Source organism: Larus michahellis, chromosome 4 (assembly GCF_964199755.1).
Source record: "Larus michahellis chromosome 4, bLarMic1.1, whole genome shotgun sequence".
Lineage (NCBI taxonomy): Eukaryota > Metazoa > Chordata > Aves > Charadriiformes > Laridae > Larus > Larus michahellis.
Window position 1 is genome coordinate 73,308,956 of NC_133899.1, and position 25,437 is coordinate 73,334,392.

A 25,437-nucleotide genomic window follows, 5' to 3' on the forward strand; every position below is an offset into this window, starting at 1 on the left:
AGTAGCAAAATAATTACGAAAGATCATTACAAATATGCCTGACCACAAAACACCAGATTCTTTCAGCAGAGGAAGCTGAGACTCCACTAACGTCCCTGCCAGTCTGAACTAAGGTGCTTATTCTTGACTCCAAATCTGGTGCTGAGTCTGATGGCGCAAACAAAACACACCCAACAAGAAGATGAGAGAGTGTGGATTCCTGAAGAGGAGAGAATAAAAGACCCTCTTCCCCTAGCTGCCAGGTTTCCTTCTGCTTCTTCCTAAAGGTGCACGCTCCCTTTTCACTGAAGGAGCGCCAATAGGCTTTATATAATTTCGTAGAATTAGTGAGAATCTGGTTTATTTTTTATGCAACTCTCCACAGATATTTCTAATTGTCATCGTTAAAGCACTGCAGTCAAAGATACATCTCTCTTCCCACCCAGAAAGCCTATGTTATGTTCCATCCCAGCAATGTCCCTCTGGGAAAAGCAATCATAACTGATTTGTCATCACTTTTAACAAAGTCCAAGAACTGCCAGAACCCTGCGACAACATTTTAAGATAGTCCTTCCTCCAAATGACTCCTCCTATCTATTCTACAATGACTATCTGGCTGCTGGTAAAAATTTGGTCCCAAGCTCACTTGTATAGATTATTCTCCTTCAGAATCTTAAAACATGGTTAGCTATACACCAGGTCTTTGGACGCTGCTACAAATATAGCTCTGATGCAATAATGTTTGCTGAGCAGCTCCCTTCAAGTAAAACGAAAAAACCCATCCACCTACAACAGCGTTCGTACTTGCCGGTTCTTCAAGTAAAACACATAGCAACACAGAGACCTGACAGCTATTTAAAACTAATAAAACCATCATATTTAATGCTCCCAAGCCACATAATACAGCCTCCAACAAAAAAAAAAAAACATACCCAATGGCCACAAACACACACACATGTCACTCTCCCAACAACACAGCTTAATCCCAGGCAGGAGAGTACTACGTTGCAAAAAGAAAAAACCAGAAGTGGCACAACAGCAGCACTCGAAGGAGCAGCCCAGGTTGCAGGAATACCCTGCTGAACAGAGCTATAGGAACAGCTGGGACGTATACACGGTTTGCTAGCCCAATTCTGACATGTGCTATTCAACACTAATACATACGTCAATATAATATGATCTGTATCACTTTAAATATGCAGCACTTGCATCTAGAAAGGATGCAATTTATAAATGTATCTGAAGCAAAAAGTATAGGATATAGTGTACATACACTTCATCTAGGGAACATAGTATAAGCTTCAATTAATAACTTATTTGTAACAATTACATTAGCTGGCATTTCTCTGCCACAGTTCTAAGTCAAATCAGATGTCACTGAGAAGTTTCAAAAAAAATCACTTTAATTCAGGCTCCCTCACTATCATCAGTTTACGTGATTTTAGTACTACAGCCGTGTACTTAGACTGGTATCTATTCTTTAGACCAAGGAGATCCTGGATTTCGTATTTCTATATCCATTTCACTTTTCTGTTCTCACTCATTAACACAAATATGCAGTGTAGGGATTGTTTACATTAACATAAATAAAGTAGGTCTTCTGTAATAGACTCATATTTATAGAAAAATGATGCTTTGAGTTTTTTGTATCTAATTAGCATGTGGTGATAAGTTTAAATTAGTTGTGCTCTCTATGAGATTTGTCTGCTTCAATAAATCAGTCCAGAATATCTCCCAAGCAGTTTATTATACTACATAGTCTTTTTCACCCTTCCCTGCAAAATGCCAATGCAAAGAAAAACACACACACAAAAGTATCGGTTATGAGAAAATTTATAAATTAAATGTTGCATTTTTTACGTCAAATGACTGGAAAACAAAGTGTAATATGTGAAGTACACTTGCACTTCTTTAGAAAAAGCAGCCTTAAATCAGTTTAGTTGTTAATTTTTCTTCCCAGTACAACTGACTTCTGCAAAGCCTACTCCCATTTAACTAGCAAATTGTTCCAAATGTCATTTTACACTATTTATGCAGAATGCAATCAACAACAAACTCATTATAAAGATTGTTCCCTTAAATTTCAAGGACAGCCCACTTAACTGCATCTTGGAAAAATTTTTCGGCGAAATCCAGGATTGTCATCTGGCGCTGACTTACGCTTTAGACTTAAAGACCCTACAAACTTGCAAAGAATTACTGTACGTAATTATGAGTCTTCTGTAAAGACAAATGAAGGACATTTGTCAATAGAGGGGACGGGGGTGGGAATGAGGGGAAGCTGCCAGAAGGGATAGTCTGCATAACATTTATTCCAAGAATATTGCACAAACTTAAGTAAAATGCATACATAATAACAGCCACCTGAGAATTCAGTAATTGCTCATTATGCAATTATACCCTAGGCACTTTAAGCAAATGCTGAAGAAATAATACATGGCAAAACCTGGCTAACCACAAAATTGTTTTTAAGGAGAATTAGGAAACTCTACACGTGGATGCCATTGGGTCTTTACTTCTCTCTCTGCTGGAACCCTGTAATCCTTATTAATCTGCTGTTTGCTCCTGGAAGGTACCTTTTCACCGTCAGTAAAATCCAGAGTTCAGTTGGATTAATCCATGCCCCTCACTCGTAGCTGAAGCCGGGCAGACAAACACATGATTTCAACGGACACGACTCAAAATTTGCTATATATTTTTCCTGGCTGTACACTTTGACAAACTAATTTAAAAAAAAAAAAAAAAGAAAGTAAAATTTAAAAGCTGGGAACAATGTTACCACAGGGTGCCAAATTTGCAGCGAAAGCCCCATAGGCTCCTGTCACACAAAATTTTGACAAGCCTTGCCAAATGGTTTCTTCAGGATGCAAACTGCCTGCAAAGTGACTGGGCCCTTTGTGTTGCAGCTGAATGCTGCAGATGGGGAGGTTAGGAAAGGGGGTTTGGGCCAGGAAAGGGGAACTGCTGTTTTCACCCCGTGAAGTTTTACAGGCACAAGTAAGAACACACTCTCCTGGTACAGGGCGCTGCTTGGGACCCTTAACAGCTTTGCAGCGTTTCTTTTCTAAACTGTGGAAGAGCGCACCCAAAAGTAATGTCAAAATGTGTTACCAAAACCAAACAAAACCACCCCCAAAACAAACAAACAAACAAGAAACAAACCAGAGACTTTTATCGTACATTTCAAACCCGAGGTCCAGCAAAAATAGGACAGATGTCTTCAGCTTATCAAATTTCCAAGCTGTACAAAGTTCAGTCACTGTTTAAAAACTTTGTATACGAACAGGCCTTCCCAGGGAGAGTAAGATCCCTGCAGATCTAAAATACCAGAAACCAGAACAGAATACCAAGCAGAGATAGGCACAAATATGCACAAGCTATATTCACTCATTTTTTGCTACATGAAAAGCAGCTGAAGGCATGCTATGTGACGAAAGCAATTCTCATCTACAAGCAGTTTCTCAGAAAGCTACAGAAAAGCCTACAGAGTGCACTTTTTACATTATTGGGCATCAGTCTTAATACTACTTCTTTCCCGACAGCCTTTAAGTCCAACCATGCTCTGCAGAGTAGTAGAGATAATGGTTTCTGTTTATTCTATTTTGCAACTTCTGCACAGTGAGCTGGGACATTCTGCGGCAGGTGAAACCAGATGGATAGTGGAAAACAGTGGAGATGGGAACTTTCTCCTTTACCTTACACCTTTCACAGATCTTTGGTCTCTGGAAAATTCCCAGTTGCTCCAGCAAATCTGGGACCGCAGTTTTTAGATGAGAAAACTGCCAAGTGACAGCACTGCAAAAGCCCGGGAGAAACTAATTGCTCTGAAAAGAAGGCGATGGAATTAGAGGATGCGCCTTAACGGTCAGCTACTCCAACGAAGAGCAACATACTGGCCCAGCCATCGTCCCTCTCCATTACTGTCTAACAGCTCTTTGGCCTCCCATCTTCAGCACGTACAAGGCAGCACGCTGTGATCCACCTGCCACCTTCTTTGCCTTCTGCAGCGGAGCACAGCTGCAGAGTGCCACTTTCTGAAACGCGTAGGGGCCCTCCAGTTGGCTGAAGTCTTCCTCCTTCAGGAGCACTCAACATAAATCCGAATGTCATTTTAGATTAAGCAAGAACTCTCTCCTTGCCATGTAGCCACAGAGCAAACCACTCAAACCTTCATCAACTTTCTTTTTTTTTTTTTCCCTAATGAGTTACAAAATAGAGTTACAGCTTACTATCTACTATCCCATATATGCCGGTTTTAGGTGTTAAAATAAACTACATTTATCTAGTAACGTGCTTAAGGTAGTTTTAAGTGTTTCCTGGGAAAAAGAAAAATCCTAATACCCAACTAGATCACAGAATCACAGAGTGGTAGGGGTTGGAAGGCACCTCTGGAGATCATCTAGTCCAACCCCCCTGCCAGAGCAGGGTCACCCAGAGCAGGCTGCACAGGAACGCGTCCAGGCGGGTTTTGAATGTCTCCAGAGTTGGAGACTCCACCACCTCTCTGGGCAGCCTGTGCCAGTGCTCTGCCACCCTCAAAGTAAAGAAGTTCCTCCTCATGTTTAGGTGGAACTTCCTATGCTCAAGTTTGTGCCCATTCCCTCTTGTCCTGTCCCCAGACACCACTGAAAAGAGCCTGGCCCCATCCTCCTGACACCCACCCTTTAAGTATTTATAAGCGTTGATAAGATCCCCCCTCAGCCGTCTTTTTTCCAGACTGAAGAGACCCAAATCCCTCAGCCTTTCTTCATAAGAGAGGTGTTCCAGTCCCCTAATCATCTCTGTAGCCCTTCCATGTATCCCAGTATAAAATATAAATGCGTATCCTCAACTTGCAGTCAGCTGGGTTTTGTTTCTGACAAGCTGCGGATGCAGCAGCCATACACAGACACAGAACACACCACTGAGACACCAGCTGCACTGGCAAGCCACTTAAATGGCACGCTCTTGGCAACGGAACATATGCATGAGAGAATGAGTTTATGCTGAATAACTTCGAGAACAAGTAAAAGTGGAAATGCCCCACCACATACACCACAGAGAGAGGCTTCAGGTGGGCTGGAGCCAGCAGAGTAGCACAAACTATTGCTCACTGGGAAAATCTAGAGTATCGACAGAACCTCTCAAACACCGAAATCTTGCAGGAAAGCGCTGTTAGGTTACAAATATAGCAAGATGAACAATAAATGTGGAATACAATCCCTTGGATCAATTTGCTTCTATTCTAAAATATTTCCTTAGTGCACTTTCTTCATCTTGTAGAGGAGCATTAATGAAAAGAAGCTCTATTAGAGACCAATCTCAAACTGGCCAGTATCTGAGCTGTGTCAGTGACTGGTTAAGTTACACAACTCTTTCCCAAATGAGCAGAATACACAAAGTGCCTGGCACGTATTCCAAAATGGAAATTGAAAATTTTTTTCTAATGAAAGTTCTGCAACAGACATCTAATGTCTACTGACAACATGCCAGTGCCGTTTTAACTCCTGCCAGTCCAGAAAAAAGGGGTGGGGGAGGGGGGAAGACTTAAAATGAGAATATTTACACCTGTTTTATTTAATCTAAGAAAATGTGGAATCCATTGCTAGGAGGATTGAGATTTCACTCTCTGTGCTAACAATTAAAACGGGGTTGCACAATATATAGGAATCAATGTATCTACCAATGTCACAATCCACTTCACGTAAAGAGTATCTTCTGTTTGCAAGACCAAGTGAACCACCCTCTTCTCTCTATTTTTGCAAATAGAAGAGAACCACAAAAAGCAAGTATAATAAGCAAAAGAAAAACTGAGGGAATAAAAAGCCCTTACTTTGGCTTCTCCGATTTTCCTAAACTTTGATGCCAAACCAAACAGTTTCCCTGGCTTTGCTGCCTTACAATGAAGTGAGACAGACCAAATAGAGCGCTTAAACCCATGAAACACATTGCACAACTACAGTCCCTGCTATAAAAGGTGGCATCTGGAACATTCCTTGTCGTGAAGGCTGAAAGGTAAGGGGGAGACAGGACCCCTCTGATAGTCATCGAGCCCAGTACTTAACTACCACCAAACACTGAAGTTACCCTTCTGGAGCTAGCAGACTGTCTGGCTCCCCCTCTTCCTGAGGGCAAAACCTTTAGAGGGCACAGTCATTCCTCAAAATTTGTTTATCTAAAAATGCTGCATATGCTACTCCCCCAAAAAACATGAAATCTCAATTGACTTTAGAGGCCATGAGCAAGGGAAAAATTTCTATATTGCTTTTCTTGGGCATTGGTACAGAAATAGACTGTTGTAACAGTGTAGCCAAAACATGACTTCAGCAAACTAGCTTATACCATAGTAAGAAAATGTTTAATTATTGCTTTAAAGAGAAAAAACTTTTTTTTTTTTTTTGAGTGTTTACTCTTACATTCCGGTTTGATAACTACTTTTATGAATTGATTTCAATTAGCTAGTTATTCCCCTGTCTTACTTTGAAGCCAATTCAAATTCCCTGCAGAAATCCCTTTTCAAATTAAAATACTCAGAGCTAATTATTCAGCACCTTTAATTTTCAAACTGTTCTTCTGGCATCTTTGTGGAAGATAAACAACTATGTCATACTAACAACGTACCACAACCGGGTCAAGGGACCTATGGCCACCAGTTACCTGATTTGTCTGGCTGACAAATCTAATGTTCTAACGATAACAGAGTAGGCATTTTTGAATTTGCCTGATCTCAGGTCACATCTCATGCTGTCATCCAAACCCTTGTGTTAATCATAACCTACTATAACAACTTTAGATTGAGGTTCAAAATCCAATTTTTCCTTCTTAGAAATATGAGCACAAGTGGTCAGTAACCAGACACGCTTCTTAAACAACTATTTTATTTAGAAACTAAGCATTGAGGGTGGTGGGGAACACAACAGGATCCTAAGCAACTGTTTGAGACTTCTTCACAACGTCTGGCTATATCCATATTATCTATCCATATCCTCATCTGTCTCAAATTAAATGAACACACTCGTGCAAGTTAGCCCACTACTACATACAGGTCTTCAGCAACTCCGTGAGCACACCCACAACAAAAATGTTCATCAGTATTTCTAGATTACACAAAAGCCATGTGCCCTTCTACATCACAATATTATCAAGCTCTACCAATTTGCTCAGTTTCCTCTCAGTCGAATACTGTTGTTAATAATTCACTGAAACCTCAGAATCTCACGAACGCACACCCAGAAGCCCAAAAAGACCTTGCCCCAAACCTTCATTCTAACTCTTTCAGTAATTTCATTTATCACCTTCTGCTCTGAGTGAAACTACTTTAAGACTCAGTTCTCTGCAGTGATACCTAAGACTCATTTCTCTTCTGTGGCAGCACAAATATTCGTTTAGATTAAGATTTAATCATGGGATTATAATGCAAAAACAATGGGGGAAAAGGCATCTCCTTTAGGAGAATGTCTCTTGAAACATCTCGGGCCTCCCCAGTGCAACTGTCAGTGTCCACGACTAGACCAGTACAGACGCCTGCTTTGACTGTATTTTAAATTTAAAGCAGTGAATCTCCAGAGACACTTCACTACCTTACTCCTGGGAGCACATCATAACAAATGAGCAGATAATTTGTCCAATTTTGTCTAGCATTTGAGCAATAGATAGACAGGATGGTTTTTCTGCATTTTTAAGAAAATTCTTTCCAAAGAAAGGCAGGGCATAAGGGAATCACACTGTGTTCTATCAGACATTCTTTCAACAATTAAGAAATACTAAATATTGTCATAAATGTTTATACATCATTGCGAAGAGGATTTCCCCTCCTCAGATCCAGAGGTAGAACACGCCTATGCTGTTTTCAAAGCAGGCAGTACATTAAAAATTACTTCTTGTCCATACATCTGGACACCACGTAATCATTAAGGTCCTGAAATATGGCGCTCTAGGGCCCCCACATCCACCTTCTCCTGTAGACGAACGTTGCATGAAGTCTTTCACATGCAGCAATTTTAGATACTACTAGCATCCAAGCACCACAGGCAAGTCAAAACATCTTTTAAAGAGGTTGTACCTGAGTGTCCCAATTTGTTGCAAAAGCCTCAGGTAAAACCTGAGATTTCAAGCAATTAAATTGCACTTGTAGCAATGTAGACATAACAAACACAACAGTTCTTGCAAAACTTTTCTGAACCACATGAATGTGTTTCCTTTCTTCTCAAATATGTATTGTTATGCTAAATATCATGTTAATATTAATGAAACAACAGACTCCTCAAAAAATGGATAAATGTATGCAGGACATAAAGTGGCACATGAGAACAGCACTTGTTTTCTAAGAATGCACCCAAGTATGGCTCTATAACTCACCTCAATTTTATCTGTTTTTGCATCTCCCCAGTAAAGCTTGTCTTTTTCAAGATCCAGTGCCAAGCCATTAGGCCAACCTAGGGACGTATTCACCAGAACTCGCCTTTCTGAGCCATCCAAATAAGCACATTCTATCTTCGGGCTTTCACCCCAGTCCGTCCAATACATGTAGCTGTAAAAAATAGAGGGGAAACAGTCAATGCACATAAAACGCAAAACAAAAAAGTGTCAAGATCTGTCCTGCTTTTGAAGGAATAGAATCACAGAATCACAGAATGTGTTGGGTTGGAAGGGACCTTTAAAGATCATCTAGTCCAACCCCCCTGCAGTAAGCAGGGACATCTGTAACTAGATCAGGTTGCTCAGAGCCTCACCAAGCCTGGCCTTGAATGGAACCTACTAACTTTCTGCTTTCCCAACTGTAGCAAACAAGCCAACTTGAACTGTAATCAGCAATGACTATATGAAGTTTGAGCATTAAGTAAATTAAACGATTGAAAACGTGCAGTGGCCCAATTCTTTCACACCTCTAATACTGAAGATGCAGAGAAAAGAAAATTCAACCAAACACACAATGTATATAGGTTTACTGAAGAACACTACACAGTATTAAAAAGAGTTATTTTGAGAACATTTGACAAATAACACACGCATCATCTCGCAATTTGCAGATTTTCATTTTCGGGAGACCATAAACTGGACCCAAAGACCTATCACAGGACTATGAATAAACACAAAACTTACCCCATTACAGGATTGAGCACTATTGCTCGAGGTTCATCTAGGTTTTCTGAGATAAGGATCTTTCTTGATGTCCCATTCAACCGGGTCACTTCAATGCGGTCTGTTCCAGTATCAGTCCAGTACAGGTTCCTCGCCACCCAATCCACAGCAATACCATCTGGATGGTTGATTTCTGTGGTAACCAGAGTCTGTGCTCCAGAGCCATCAAGATAGGCCCGACGAATTGCCCGGACATCATCATCAGTCCAGTAGATGTAGCCCTCCACAGGATCGTAGTCGATGGCAATTGCATGTCTGATATTGTCTATCTGCAGAATAATGTCAGTGAAATCTGGCATGTCCAGGGAAATCCTCCTCAAGTCAGTCCTTCTAGCGAGCAGCAAGACTTCTTCAGCACCTGGGGAGAAAACCATTCATGGTATTATTTCCTTTGCTATTGATGTGAACAAGTCAATACAGCACAGCAGGCTGTGAACTACCACTATCCTTATAATAAGAAGAGATTTCCTTAAAGAAGGACATAAAACTTCCATTGAAATACAAACTTGTCTGAGCAGGGAGTTATTCCTAATCAGTTCTCAACTACCTACTTGTGCTGGCACTCTTATTTCACAATGACAGCGTCTTTCTCACTGCCTCCTAAACTAAAACGGAACACAGCAATCTCTATCTAGAATCTAAAAAAAAAAAAAAAAAAAAGTAATTTGGTGGGAGTAGGTCTAAATATTTCATCACATTACACAGAATTCCTCACCTCAGCCAAACTTCCCACTAGCTGTATCAGTCCATTAGACATGGTTTTCACACACAAGCCGTACACAATAAATGACAAGGGCTAACAGGAAACTGGAGCATTTTGTAAACAAATTACACTAACGATTTGCTTGGGACAACCCAACAAGAAAGCAAGTCGCAACTACAGCAAGGATTTCTCATCTGGACAAAAGTTGATGCAAAAATAATTTTAAGGCAAAAGGACTGTTGTTCTTTTTTCTCCTCTCTTCTTCCTCGCCACTGCAAAGTTTCACTGCTTGTGGAAAGGGTGACAAACAACAACCTGGAGCGCATTTCAAAGACAAATGGCATCTTCAGTGTCGTCTTTTTGGCAACTTCCCTCATCAGTACAAAAACAGGACAGACAGTAAAACATCCAGCGGCTTAACACATTTTCCCTGCATTCACCCATGCACGCTTCAGCACAAAAAGAGTGTCTTTTTCCTACTCTGTTAATAAAACAATGCTCTGTAGTCTGGAAACTGACAAGGAGTTTTTAGTCGTTTAGCAAAATTCCAGAGAACTGGAAACCAGAACAAAAATCACTTGTCGCATTTCATCCAGACCAGCAAACACCAGCAGGAGGTGGTAACCAACAGCCCAGACTGAATGAAAACAGCCAACATGGGACACGTATCTTTCGAGCCTGCTAAGAAGAACAGAAATTCAAATCCTCATGAGAATATTCTTTCAGAAGTAATTCTCACCTAGGCATGCACATGGAGTTCTGGAGACTCAGAAGTTTAATCTATTGCACATCAGAACAAAATTCACATTCACTTTGGGAGCTGGATTGTGCTGCTGTTTGCTTTTGCGTTTGGAAATCAGAGCTTAGTCTCAAAATAGTTTCTCAGAAGCTCTGAAAAGAAACAGTGCTCAGGCTGCAAGCGTATAATAAAAGGAAAGCATCTAGAAAAGCAGTGTTGCAACATCACCCAAACAGGTTTGCTACACAGCACAGAGGCCACAGTTCGATATGCACTCTGAATCACCTCAAGTCACCACAGTTCCTGAATGAAGTGGTGGTGTCCTTCTCCTTGCCATGGGCTGCTTGTTCTCACTTCTGTATCATCCCTTCTCACATGCAAGCACAGAATGGCTGTGTGTTGCAAACCACTTTAAAGAGCTGACCCAAACGAAAACTAACTCAACAGAAATAAAGCCATCAGCCTCAGTTAACAACCAGACCGGTTCACTGCACAGCTCCACAAGCACTTGTGCTGGCATGGGGAGCGACTCCAGCAAGAATGCTTCTTCCAGTCAGCATATGCTGACAAGGTTTGATAACTACAGAATCAGTGGCACCGACAAACTTTGAAGGAAGGCTTGGGTAGAAGGAAAGCAACAATAACTCGAAGCTCAAAAACCACATGGAGAAAAAGGGAGGGAAAGCCCATACATTCGTGACAGCAAAGCAAGAGAGATGACTACCATCAAATTTCCTTAATAGAGATTCTCTAACTTCAAAGGTTGCAAAATGAAAACAGCTTTTCAGTAAGAGTGTTTGTTATGCTTGAAGCTTCTGCTCCCTTCTCTGGACAGAGCAAAACTAGTAACCTGTTGCCCAAGTTCAGATGGGAACTGCCCCAGGTGACCACACAACTTATAAGACTTCCTTCCTCCATTGCCTCCTTAGGTAAGCCCGTGTCCTGGTTTGAGGTAAAACAGAAACAATTTTCTGTTTGGTATTTTTACTTTGCAGCTAAGCCTCTTCTAACTAACTGAACTCTCTGAAATTAACAGCATGTTTTTTCCGACAGCGTCCGCTCTCAGAGTAATAAGATCTGATTGTTTCTAATTTATTCCAAGGGGTGGTACGCAGAGAGGCTCTTACTTATATTTATTGCTATAACAACCAAGGTCAGCCCACTTTGGTATATGGAGGGTCAAAAGCAGAAAAACGTAGAGGGGCCACACCTGTGGGGAGGAGCCGACAGGACGGGTGACCCAAAACTGACCAACAGGGTATTCCATTCCATCCCATCTGCATCGTGCTCAGTATAAAAGCTGAGGGATCAAAGGGTCAGCTTTCTCTTTCTGCAGTGGCCGGCGTCCAAGAAGGACTCTCTCTGTTCGCCTGCCTTTGACCCTGATCCCGGCATTACTGAATCCAGATCTGGAATCCAGTTCCCACCCATCACTGAGTCCAGTCTGGACCTTCCCAGTGCCTACTGGTGATGTGGTCATCATCCTGGGAACTTGATACAGTTTTGTATATATTATATATTTTTTCATTATTTTCTTTTTATTATTTTATTAATATTTTCATTAAAGTAATATAGTTTCTTTTCTAAACTCCTAAGTCTCTTTCTCTCTCTTCCTCCTCTCCCTCCTCTGAAGGGAGAGAGGTGAAAGAGCATCTGCCATTCGTTTCAGTGGCCATTCCGGCTCAAACCATTCTGTTTTTTCAAGTTTCCTTCTGTTAAGGGAACAACATGCATCACCAATCCTTAGAAGGCACTGCTAGCAAGAGTATTCATTTTCAAAAGCTTTATGAATCTCCTAGATTTTAGCACCTTTACTAAACAAAAATAATGGGATACCTAAACCAGTATTTGATATTTTACATTATGCTTAAACATTTTGGTTTACTTCCTGATTAGTGAAAAATACATCAATCGACTGTTTTCTTAAAAAAGACCATGGTGGACAGAAGTCCAATAGATAGCTTATACCTCCTCTTCCAGCGTGCCTCTTTGCTAGATATATATTCCAACAAATCATCTTTGAGAGATTAACTGCATATAATGGCAAACAGCATGAACTAAAGGTGACACTGTCAACTACTTCACTGTAACTGCTTCAGAGTACATCAAATGTGAGACAGTTCCCGGATAGCTATTTTAAAAAGCTATCTGTGAACAAATATCCTTGTCTCTAAATTGGAGAGACATGGATTTGACAGATGGGCCACTCGGTATATAAGGAACCGGCTGGATGGCTGCACTCAAAGGCTTGCGGTCAATGCCTCTCCAAGTGGAGACCAGTGATCAGTGGCGTTCCTCAGAGGTCGGTACTCAGACCAGCACTATTTAACATCTTTGTCTGCAACATGGACAGTGGGATTGAGTGCACCCTCAGCAAGTTCACTAACAACACCAAGCTGTGTGGAGTGGTCAACACACTGGAGGGCAGCGATGACATCCAGAGGGAACTGGACGGGCTTGAGAGGTGGGCCCGTGCTAACCTCATGAAGTTCAACAAGGCCAAGGTGCACCTGGGGTGAGGCAATCCCAAGTATAAATACAGGCTGGGTGGAGAATACATTGAGAGCAGCCCTGAGGAGAAGAACTTGGGGGTGTTGGTTGATGAGAAGTTCAACAGGAGCTGGCAATGTGCATTTGCAGCCCAGAAAACCAACTGCATCTTGGGCCGCATCAAAAGAAGCATGGGCAGCAGGTCGAGGGAGGTGATTCTCCCCCTCTACTCCACTCTGGTGAGACTCCACCTGGAGTACTGCGTCCAGCTTTGGAGTCCTCATCACAAGAAGGACATGGACTTGTTGGAGTGAGTCCAGAGGAGGGCCACAAAGATGATCAGAGGAATGGAGCACCTCTCCTGTGAGGACAGGCTGAGAGTTGGGGGTGTTCAGCCTGGAGAAGAGAAGGCTCCGGGGAGACCTTATAGCTGCCTTCCAGTACCTAAAGGGGGCCTACAGGAAAGCTGGAGAGAGGGTCTCTATCAGGGAGTGTAGTGATAGGACAAGGAGTAATGGTTTTAAACTGAAAGAGGGTAGATTACATATTAGGAAGAAATCTTTCACTATGAGGGTGGTGAGACACTGGAACAGGCTGCTGAGGGAAGTTGTGGATGTCCCATTCCTGGCGGTGTTCAAGGCCAGGTTGGATGGGGATTTGAGCAACCTGGTCTAGTTGAAAGTGTCCCTGGACATGCCAGGGACTTTGATCTTTAGGTCCCTTCGAACCCAAACCAGTGTATGATTCTAACAAAAGCCATCCAGAATCTGTGATGCTGTTCTTGCTCTCTACATCAATGATTACCCCAGGAACAGCAGTCTAAAGGCTACACTGACATCTCCGGATTAGAAAACGGGTAAAACCAACATAATATGGAAAGAATCAACTTTAAGCAGAAACAGAGGATCTCAAAAATAGTAAAAGGGCTGTATTCAAAACTGATCCATGCAGTGTTAAAAATGATATTTTTATGGAGCCTGTTCAAACAGAAAGGCTTTTAGATCTCTTGTTTCATTAACTTATTTTTGTTGACATTTTGTTAGAAGTACTTAACTGGTATCAAGTCTCATGGTGCTAAGTATTAAACATACTTGTTTTTTTCTGACATTACCGTCTCCAAAGAACTTACAGTGTCACCAGACACTGGTTTGTCCAGCGCTTTGCTCAACAGCAGCAAAAATTAAAAGGAACCTGGGTCATATTATATATGGATTAATATTACCTCCATATTACCTCCAACAGCACAGATTGTCCACCACCACAGAGTCTCTTTACAGGAAAAATTTTCCAAAAGGTCCTATTTTTTAATACATTTAAACACACAGAATTAATTTTATTTTCTAATGCAAATTAAAATTACACCATAGTAGCCAAAGGAAAAAAACACTGTTAGAGAGAGCATCTGCAAACCAGGACACCGATCTGTAACTGCAGAGGTCAGAGCGCAAGCTACAACAGCATACTAACTACAGTAGAAACAAATACCTCATGTAACAAAGTTCCATGTCTTGCTTCTATATTTCTGAAACATGTCACTTGTGGGAGTCAAAATAAAACCTCCTGTTTAGTGCAAATTAAGTAAAAATTCAGGCCTTAAAGCTCAACATGGGAAGGGGGATGTATCTGGTCATCCAAGTGCTCTACGGACACATAAAGAGTTTAAATTATAAATTAATTTTGAATTATTTTAGCTCAACTGTCTCAAAAATTGAGCAGCGCTGCAGCTGTTTAGTCACCCACAGCACTCCGAGTTTCATGTCCTTCTGAATTTCTACTATATTAATGTGCCTGCAATGATAATACTAAAGTGCGAGTAGCGTGAAGCAGAGGCGCACCAAATACATGCCTAGCAACTGATAACACGGCAATTACCGATATTACATGTATTTCTAAGACGACCAACATTACAAGCATCATTGCATGGAAACAGACAGATAAGAATCAAACGCGTATGTTTGCCTCTTTACACAACTGGCTGCAGCTTCACCTTGGTTCACTATGAACGTGGTCAGAGTTGAACGTACCAGAGAGAGGAAGTGGGCTAAGGCCCAAATTATGCCTAGAGATGCTGAAAGACACTGCTAATACCCACTCTAAAATTCACAATACCAAAACAGTCCTCCATTCCTCACAGCAGCAATGATCGGACTCAATTTTATCTCATGCAGCTCTGTCGTATGTTCACCCGTGCATATGATCATTCACTCGCATACAAAATAATATTTTGACCTAGAACAGGAGAGCCAGGACCCCTTGAATAAGCAGCTACATGATCACTACAACCTTCTTGCAAAGGTAAGAAAACCAGTCCTGTTTCTGACATATTCAAGCTGCTCTGGCTTTTTCTGCAGGCAAACACTACTGTAGAGACATTCCCCACCTCAGTTCTGTCCCACGGACGTACACGGCTGAAAACAAACAGGGAGAAGAAAATTTTACTCCAGCGACCTAGCAGACCAGAAAAAAAACCTTCAGTTGACAACTGGGACAGTTTATTGGTAGTTGAACCGGATACTTCTTGGGAAATTCTTCTAATTTCTAACATATGTCTATCTGAGACTTATGGGAAAAAGTAAGGGGAACGAGCTACCTGGCCAATTTAAAGTTCTGGCTGCTTGGCAATTTCTACTGTAACGATGCTTAAAATTAAGTCAAATTATTACACAACAAGACTATTGACAGACACACATCTACATCCTTGGACATTACAAAACATGTGAATAGAGAAAATGTTATCACAGCTTATCTCACTGCATTCTGTCCCCCACTAGAAAGTTGTTAAAAGATTGTTATCATGGGTAATTTTTGATAGGTGCAAAACTCCTGGCTTTTATTACAACGCAGTCTAAAATCACGGTGTTGGTTATAACCCTATTTGACTCTATTAACAAATTTCTGTTAGAGAAAAAAGAATTGGCAGCAGGCTCTGAGCACATCACTAAGAGATGAGTACTTGACGTTGGTTCTCTCTAAAAACCTGGACAAACACGCTTGTCTGGCTCATTAGTTTTATCTGTATCATGGAGGTATTTTGATTATTAATGTTGGTAGGAATGTTTTCAAGGCTACAGAAGTGTTATGCTGTGACTTGCCTAGTGTTATCCTAGATACCCTAGAAGCTGCCTTATACATTAAAGCTAGCTATTTACCTAGTGCTAAAGTGCTGCTGCATTTATTTAATTAAATTCATCTTCAAAACCCTCTCTCACCACAGTCACTTCTGTAACCACATGATTAAGAGATTCCCAGCAGAATTGCTAACTGTTATAACATGGTCGTATATAACACCATACAATGAACAAAAGCCTTTTTTAGGGGGAGTGGGGAATGCAAGCTATTCCAACATCACAATTGCAGCAACCAAGCACTCTAGCAGAAGTTTATGTAAAGTCCTCTATGCAAATCATAGATCAGAAAAACAGAAGGAATTAGGTCCCTCTAAAGTTTCCATTTAGAAAGCATTTTAAAAAATCCAAGTTCAAATGGTTGGTTTATTTTTCCAACTAGTTTAAACTTTGAACTGCTTATTTTTCTCTAGTCTTTTTTTATTCAGCAAAAGCTTTCTGCAGACCTTCCACTAAACTTTTCGGTAGGTCTAAAAACATAAAAGCCTACAACTCTTCTGGTTAACATGCAGAGCAATATCTGAATTTGAAAAAACCAAACAGAACAGAAAACAAAATAATACCATCCAAGGCAGTTATTCTCACTCCCTGAAGACTATATTCTCTCTTTGCAATCAAGAAATCCTACAGAAGCAGGTTAAGAGACTTTTTTTTGCTCGTACACGTGATGCTTTCCTTGCATATCCAGTAATCAGTTATTTTTAATATCCATGCTAGGTATAGTGTTTGCTTTGATTTGGTTGGTGTGTGCTCTCGTTATCAAAAATTCATGCTTCAGTGCTGGAAATGGCAACTGTATTCCATTTGCAAAATTAACTGCAATCAGAGCTGACAGCAGCGAAGCAGGCCATCTCACCAGCCTGACAAGAGCCTTTTTTATTCTTCCCTTGGCCCACTTCACATTTGACAAGTGACAAGACATCTATAATACAGTAACAAATGCTCCAATTTATTCACCCAACCTAAACAAATGTAGACTGCAGTGGCTGCCTCTGCTAATCTATGCCAGAAAACGCCGTGCTATTCCTTTCCCATTTGTCTGTCTGCTAATTAGGCTAGAACAATGCTCCATTGTGGGACTCTTCCCCCAGTTTTATGTATGTGCATGTGCATGCATCTGCACGTAGAGACTCAGTCTATTTACAGGCAACTTTGGAAATCTCTGTATTTGGCGGGGGGGGGGAAATAAATCAGATAAACTGTAAAAAATGAGAAAGCTTTCAGCTCTTCTCCAAAGAACAAAATAGTAAGCGCTTTTTGAAAAGAGTGCGTTAGAAGTACTTTGACTGCAGGCAACTCTTTTACGAGCTGTTTGAGTACAGCTATCTCAGCACTGTTGATAAACTAAAAAGATTTATCAGAAAAGCAAGGGATTTTTTTTTTTTTTTTGCTAGTTGCTGTAATACAGTGAATTACCTGGCAAAGTTTCAGTGTATGGCAAAAAGTTGGGGGTGGGGAAGAAAACTTCATTATTCTGTATGGAGTGTATGAAAATAGGCAGTGTTGCCGTGCTGTTTAATAAGCTTGCCAACATTCAAAACAATTACATCTTGCACAAGGGTTTAGCATTACCCACTCTTCACACCACAGGAAAAATGATGTAATTTTTCTTTAATTTTCATTAATTTCTTTGTAATTTTTTTTAACTCACTATGAGAGGATTACATCAACAACACTGTGTAAAACCCCATGCCTGCTATTCAATTTCCACAGAAAATAAAACTATTTAAAGAGTTGAAACAAACTTTGGTAACACCTAGAAATAAATGGAAATTCTTGTTATACATTCTCCTTGGGTATCTGAACAGAGCCAGCTGCAACATGAACGGCACTATGAATCCCAGTTCAAGTCTTTATTTTTTATTTACCTTCCAGTCTGAGAGGAAGAGAGCACTGCTTCATACTGTGTGATGGCGACGGGTTGGGAAAAGCTGGCGACGTACCCTCCTACATGACACTGCGGACCGGGGAGAGGATGCAACGCACATCGGGTTTACCAATTTAAAACCCAGAGTGGTGTGCGGTGGGAGTACGCAACGCACCAAAAACAAACAGGAAAGGTTTCTTTGAAAGAATATTTTGAGTGCCCACATTCAGACAGGACTTGGTTTAATTGAAAGGTAAGTAGGCATAAGGAAAACTAACACTTGTGACAAAGAAAGGAAATACCAGAGCACTCACGTAACTCATAAATTACATCATATCTGTCTGCGCGTTACAGTGAAAAGCTATTGTCTACTGTTTCTTCCATTATCTCAGTAGCAGACTTTTAACAGCTACTTTGCCTGAACCAGAAAAGAACCCCTAACATTTAGAGTTTTGACAAATTCATACAGCCACTAAAAAAACCCCACAAGGAGAATATTAATTAATATTAATTAAACTGTGCGGCTGATAAGATCATTAGCACAGAACAGCTGACTAAGACAAAAGTAACATTTCTTCCAGAGGAAGCTGTTGCAACGCAGAAGTCATAGTTACCCTACTCTAATTTAGGACTGAGCTTCTGTGAGACACATTAAGTTTGTACATACCCAGTACTACGCTTGCAAGCCCAAAGCTTTGTAAAGTTACCAATGACAGAGGAGTAGGTAACTCTTATGAAGACTTTCTCAAAATAGCATTACGATAACAGTCGTAACTGCATTTGTAGTAACCAGAATCAAAGATCAGCACAATTGTCTGGCTATCGCTGCATCAAGCAAAGAATCTGCCCTTATACAGAAGTTTCATCCAAAGACCTCAAAGCATTGAACAACTAAGTCTTACTCCCCCATCCCCAACGTCTGTCTATGTGCTTTGAAGGAAGAGAAAAAAAAGTTGGAAATGTTTAGTGTTAAATCTGAATGTTAGCTTACAGAAATCCTAGTCCCAGCTTCTACTTTTTATTAACAACAACAACAAAAAAAAAGAACACCCCTTTGCACAGAATTCTTAATAACAGCTCATCGTAAGCCATAGGAAAAAGAATGGGCCAAGAAAAAGTCTGTTAGACATCCCCACCACTAGAAAAAGGGTACAGTCCTTGGATTACGGTATTTCCTTGCAAAGCATGGCTTTAAAGTTTGAATTCACCTATTCTCTGCTGGAGATATACAACCCCGCGGGCTCAGAGTAAGGAATCACTGACTTTAGAAGCGACAGCCATTCTACCACCTAGTTTCTGTTAAACAAAGTTTTGGCTGTGACACCTTCAAATACACCCAGACGATCATCAAAAACTCATTACAACCCAACAAGATACGTAATTAATATATTTTTTTTAAAAAATAACAGAAAATCACTTACAACAGTTCTTCTACAATCCCACTTCTGTTGACTTCTAATTGCAGGCGTTTACCGCTCACCAAGAGCCCTTGAACATATTAGTTCCTCTGCACTGCTGTCCTCCTTTACACAAACAGAAATAAATACTCTACATCCCACAGGCCGCCTCTGAGGCTGATAGCTGTATAATGCTTTGAAGTTTAAGCATTATTTATTGTGTTCCAAGTACGATGGAGCCACAGAAAATTCAATTCCGAGCTAACACAATCAGCTGTCAAAGGGTAAACATCACGGAAAAAAGTTATAAACAACTGTAAGTTAGGGTTTGCAAATCTAGGGAGCGTCTCAACCTCACTGTTGCTGCATTGGTGCAGTAAAATAGAGCTTGGTCACCCAATGTTCAAAGAGGCAGTCAAGTTACAGCAGCTTAACAAGTCATCACTGGGTCTTGGTAACTTTCCATGTGTATGTACCTAGCCCATGGTGAATGCAAGATAACAAAGTTTACACATAAACCTTTTCAGTGCAGACCCGGGGCGTGGTTCTCCTGCATAAAACCGGAATCAATCCAGACTCGATACTGCTGAAACAGGAGAGCGTGGCTTTTTCTTTTATACACATGCATACACACAAAAAAACCCAACCCTAACCACACACAAAGGGAGCTAGTTACCATCTCTAACTAAACAGTGTTTCAGAGTCCTGGGAAGCAGTCATCAATCTGAAACACGCATCGACGCCCGAAAAGAGGGTTTCATTCACTAGCCCGGCAAAAAAACTGACAACAGAGCTAGAAGATGAAGGCAGACCTTCCAGAGTGCTCCTCACTCCCTCCAGGTTTCTTCCTTGCAGCATGTTTCTAATGGCTTTTATCCAATGAAATTATAAACAAGGCCATTTCCACATGAGGGCTATTTCATTTTGTCGCTACGCAAAGTACTCCCCATTCAGGAGGGCAGAAGTTGCTATGAATAGAAACTAATATAATCTTTTCATACAGATCAAATAAAATCATAAGCACAACATACTAACAAAAGCAAAGGGAGAACAGACTCAAAATAAACAAGATCTACACATGAATGAATGAAAGGAAAAAACCACTCATGAAATTTTTATGAAATGGAGTAGAAATAGAAGAGGTAGCCTCTAGATTTCCTAGACTGTCAGGTACCCATGGCTGGACGCTTTTTACAACACTTTCTGGCGTACTGCAAAGGTATCGCAGTGAAATATAGGTCCACATAGTACTATTTCTTACTGAGTAAATAACCCCCCAGCCCATTGCTTTAGTGCTAAAGAATCAATAGGATGTGTTTGGAGTAGGCAGTATAACACGGGTCCAGGTGTAGCAAGTGAAATGCCATTTCCTCATTCAACCCACTGCATCTCATTTTCATAGCCTGGGATCCGGAAAATTCTCCACCTTACAGGAAACACTGTAGACTACTTGTACGTTTGATCTGTCATCCAAACTTCCTCTCTCATCTGGTGCAAAGCACCCACAAGTCCTTTCAGTAGATCATCTGCTGGCTGGAGGGAAGACACTGCTATGGTTAGGGAACTAAGGGGGCTGCAGGCATCGAGGGAGGTGCCCATTACACAAATCCTTTCTTCAGAGAAGGATCACAGTAATCTTTAAAAAGTCCCATCTCAGCCTAACAAAGGAAAAACATGAGAATGACAATTCCTTGATAAGCAAAGGAAGCATGATACACCTTCGGGAGTGGAGTAGGGAGAGGGGAAACGAGGAAAAAGTCCTCCAGAACTTCTGGATAACATTTCCCTATGGCAGTCAGACACCAGGCACAGGACAGAAGACACTTATGAAGTCAAAGCATCTCGCAACCAAAAGATCGTGGTTTTCCACAGTCGCATTTCAATCACAGAGTGGGCAAGGGCAAGAGACAGGCATCTAGGCAGCTGTCAAGGTTTTAGGAAATAAGGGAAAATAAAGTTTTCCTTCTGTTTATTTTTATTTCCCTCATGACAAACAGATTAGGACATGAGTGTTCCTTCACAAAAGAGCCCCAAATCAATGCTGGAATATAATCAGTTTATCTACTGATATGCAAGATTTCTCTTCCAGCATCTTCCAAGCGCTAAAAGACTCCCGACTGTTATTTTAGGTCATTCACACAATGCCAGCAGAAGTTTTTTCAGGTACTTGAAAGAGCTGATTACAGCAATTATCCCAAATAACAAATGTCTCCTTTTGCAAATAGGCTGTTAATCTCTAATTAGCAGTTCATCTACTTAACTGGAAACTCTGGATTAGTCTATACTGATTCTCTTTATCAATTAATTTATTTAATCTTTATTAAATAGAAACAACACTTTAAGGTTATTAAAGGGAATCAAAAAATATCCAGAGAGGATCTTGGATGCAATCCCTGGTCCCCTGGAAATTTACAGGGACTTACTTTCCTGTGCTCTCAGTAGGGCCAGTTTTTCGCTACTATCATGAAATGGACAAACCACATTTCAGTGTACTTCACTCAACCTATCAGCTCACCTCAAGATTATCTCTGGTTTAAGAATGAGAAATTTAAACTTGAAAGGGTCCTTTAAAAATCTCACTTGTTTCTGTATAAATATATATAAAAGCACCCGAGAAGAGGAAACCAGAAAGAACCAAAAGTCACAGAAGAAAAAAGATGTGTCAACAACCAAAACAGTATCATTTATCCATGTAGGGGACCAAGCAGACGCTTGCCATTGTACCAGAGGATTTTCTGTATCTGAATTCAGCTGCACTATCTAATAGGTCCTGCTCTTTAGAGGGATGCAAATGCCCAAATTTCCTTTATTTCTGCTCTATACTTTCCCCTCTATCAAATCTTAAAGCAAGTCACTAGTAGGAGTAAATGTAATCTCGGACATTTGTTCTTAACATATTAACCAGCTGAATTTTTTTAGGCAGCCTTTAGGAAGAGAGCCCTGATAGAAGTAATCTGTTACCGAGGATTGCAAGTATAGAATCAAGCTCACAAAGCTGTCCACAGAGTATAGGCGTTTACTTTTTCCCAGTTCAGTAATAATACCGAGGTAAACAGAAGCTAATGTACCATTACTATATTGTTGCTTTTGCAGCCAAATTACTTGTTTTCAGTTATTGCGGAAAATCATTTACGTTTTTATAGCCCTTGCTAGAGGTGGTGGTGCTCAGTCTACTTAGAATCACAGAGTACCTCAAGGTGCAAGGGACCCGTAAGGATGATCAAGTCGAACTCCCTGTTCCTTGCAGGACTACCTAAAACGAAACCATATGACTAAGAGCGTCATCCAGATGCTCCTTGACTCAGACCTCTACTGAGCAACACTCCGCATATTAAGGGAACGTACTTTAGCTGGCACTGTCCTTATTTCCAGGCATCACTCCTTTGTGCAAGTTTCAAAATACCAAGAACATTTCTCTGAGACTATGGCAAACTTGGAGGTCATGGACAGAGAAGGGATATCTCATATAGGCGGGCGTCAAGCTCTTACTGGTGTTAAAGACCAGAGCCTGGATTTAGCACTAGAAGACAAGAGTAGCGTAGCTATGACGAAAGACTGCTGGTGCAGTTTGCCACCAAATGCTTCCCCCTGCCAAATACTTACTTAAGCTGCACTTGATCTCACATTTGTCATCTACTGGCATGCAAATACACCTATACCTCAACCAGCCACATCCTTCTTACCAAGAGGTCTCTAGTCTTGCTTTCAAGTACAAGAAAGGAAACAGGCTCATCATCTTTCCCAACACAAAGGAAATAAATCAGCGTAAAATAAATCTACAAGAGATTTCAGTGTCAACAATTGCCTAGAGAAATGCACAGAAAGGTTTGGTGTTTTTTTTGTGGAAGCAAGTATGAAAATTACTTTAATTTAATTTATTGCCAATCAAATCAGAGTAGGAAAATGAGAAATAAAAACTAAATCTTAAAACACCTTCAACCCCACCCCTCCCCTTCTCCTCAGGCTTAACTTTACCTCGTCCCCTGGAGCAGTGGAGGGGGTCAGGGAATGGGGGTTGTGGTCAGTTCATCAAACATTGTCTCTGCCGCTCCTTCCTCCTCAGGGGGAGGACTCCTTACACTTGCCCTGCTCCAGCATGGGGGCTCTCCCATGGGAGACAGTCTTCCATGAACTTCTCCGATGTGAGTCCTTCCCAGGGGCTGCAGTTCTTCACAAACTGCTCCAGCGTGGGTCCTTTCCACCGGGTACAGTCCTTCAGGAACAGACTCCAGTGTGGGTTACCTGCAGGACCACAAGTTCTGCCAGCAAACCTGCTCCAGCGTGGACTTCCCACGGGGTCACAGTCTCCATCGGGCATCCACCTGCTCCGGCGTGGGGTCCTCCACGGGCAGCAGGTGGATATTTGCTCCATCCTTAACTTCCATGGGCTGCAGGGGGACAGCCTGCCTCACACCATGATCTTCACCACAGGCTGCAGGGGAATCTCTGCTCTGGTACCTGGAGCTCCTCCTCCCCCTCCTTCACTGACCTTGGTGTCTGCAGAGCTGTTGCTCTCACATATTCTCACTCCTCTCTCCGGCTGCTGCTGCCCAGAAGGTTTTTTCCCCACGTTCTTAAATATGTTATCACAGAGGCACTACCGCTATCGCTGACGGGCTCAGCCTTGGCCAGTGGGTCCTGGCTGGCAGGACACGGGGGATGCTTCTAGCAGCTTCTCATGGAAGCCACCTCTGTAGCCCCCCCACTACCAAAACCTTGCCATGCAAACCCACTACAACAGGTTATAAAATTCTGTCAAATTAATTTTAGTTCATATACAATTGACTTGCATGGTACCACGACATCAGAAAACTACGTGTAATGAAGAGTTAGATTCTTTGGGAATCACAGAATCACAGAGCCGTAGGGGTTGGAAGGCACCTCTGGAGATCATCTAGTCCAACCCCCCTGCCAGAGCAGGGTCACCCAGAGCAGGCTGCACAGGAACGCGTCCAGGTGGGTTTTGAATGTCTCCAGAGCTGGAGACTCCACCACCTCTCTGGGCAGCCTGTGCCAGTGCTCTGCCACCCTCAAAGGAAAGGAGTGTCTTCTCATGAATGCAACACTAACAGGCAGAGGAAATTTAGGAAGTCAGAGTGACCACTTACAGGGAAATATATCCACTTTAAAAAAAAAAAAAGGCTTTTGACATCCTTGTAGAAGGCCTGCAGCAATAGCTGTGTGCCAGCAATACTGAATACAGCAACAAGAAATTACATATTTCCCAGAAACATAAGAGAAATAGGCTGCTGAACGGTATTTACAGAAACCGGATCAATCTTGGAAGGATACATACAGATAGCTGTTGTTTGAGAGACTGGGACCAGGGTTTAATCAGAATTAGCTGACAAGATAAACAACAAACCTTTAGACTTGCCTGAATGTGATTAAACTGAACCATATGGTGCAGTCAAAGAGGGAAGGAAAAAGCATGGGGGAGTCATCCAACATTTTGAGACTGCACCTCCACCTAGCAGAGCAAAGCAAACCTGCTCCATGGAAAGATCCTGGCTCTGTTTTGCCTGGAAACATTCACATTAAGTGGTGCAAATTATACCAAAGGTGCATCAGAGCTGTAGTCAGAAACAGATAAATTCATGTCGTTCACCGTGCACCGAAGAAACAAGAATGAGAAGCATGAGGATGGTGAAGCTGCTCGAAGGAGATGACGTGCAGTTATGACGTGAAGAGTCTGTCCTTCGAGGTAAGAAAGGTTCAAACAGTTTACTGTTGGAGACATGACACTAGCTATTAATGCATTTGTCTTTCTCACAACACTTCAAACTACTACTAGCCCAACAACACAACTCACTAAATCCTAGGAAGGGAACCTCAGGACAGAAGAAGGAACAGCTTCCTGAAAGGAGCCCTCGCAGCAAAACAAAAGACTCATGAATCACAATAATTCTGTTCATAAAGAAGATAAATGTGATCCTTAAACAAAGAAAGAAAGAAAAAACTCATGATAGCCCTAAGTCAGCAACATGACTGAAAGAAGGTCCCCAAGCTTTCAAAAT

The 25,437-nt window shown here is 41.4% G+C and overlaps 1 protein-coding gene across 2 annotated transcripts in view; it reads right to left on the reverse strand.

The window, feature by feature from the left end:
• Positions 1-25,437, reverse strand: part of LRP5 (LDL receptor related protein 5) — a 159,293-nt gene that overhangs the window by 74,728 nt on the left and 59,128 nt on the right. For both annotated transcript variants that reach the window (XM_074585551.1, XM_074585550.1), the window contains exons 6-7: positions 9,061-9,457; positions 8,317-8,488 (exon numbers count right to left, since the gene is read on the reverse strand). In XM_074585551.1, the coding sequence (XP_074441652.1) occupies positions 8,317-8,488; positions 9,061-9,457 (569 nt within the window). The remainder of the gene's footprint in view (positions 1-8,316; positions 8,489-9,060; positions 9,458-25,437) is intronic.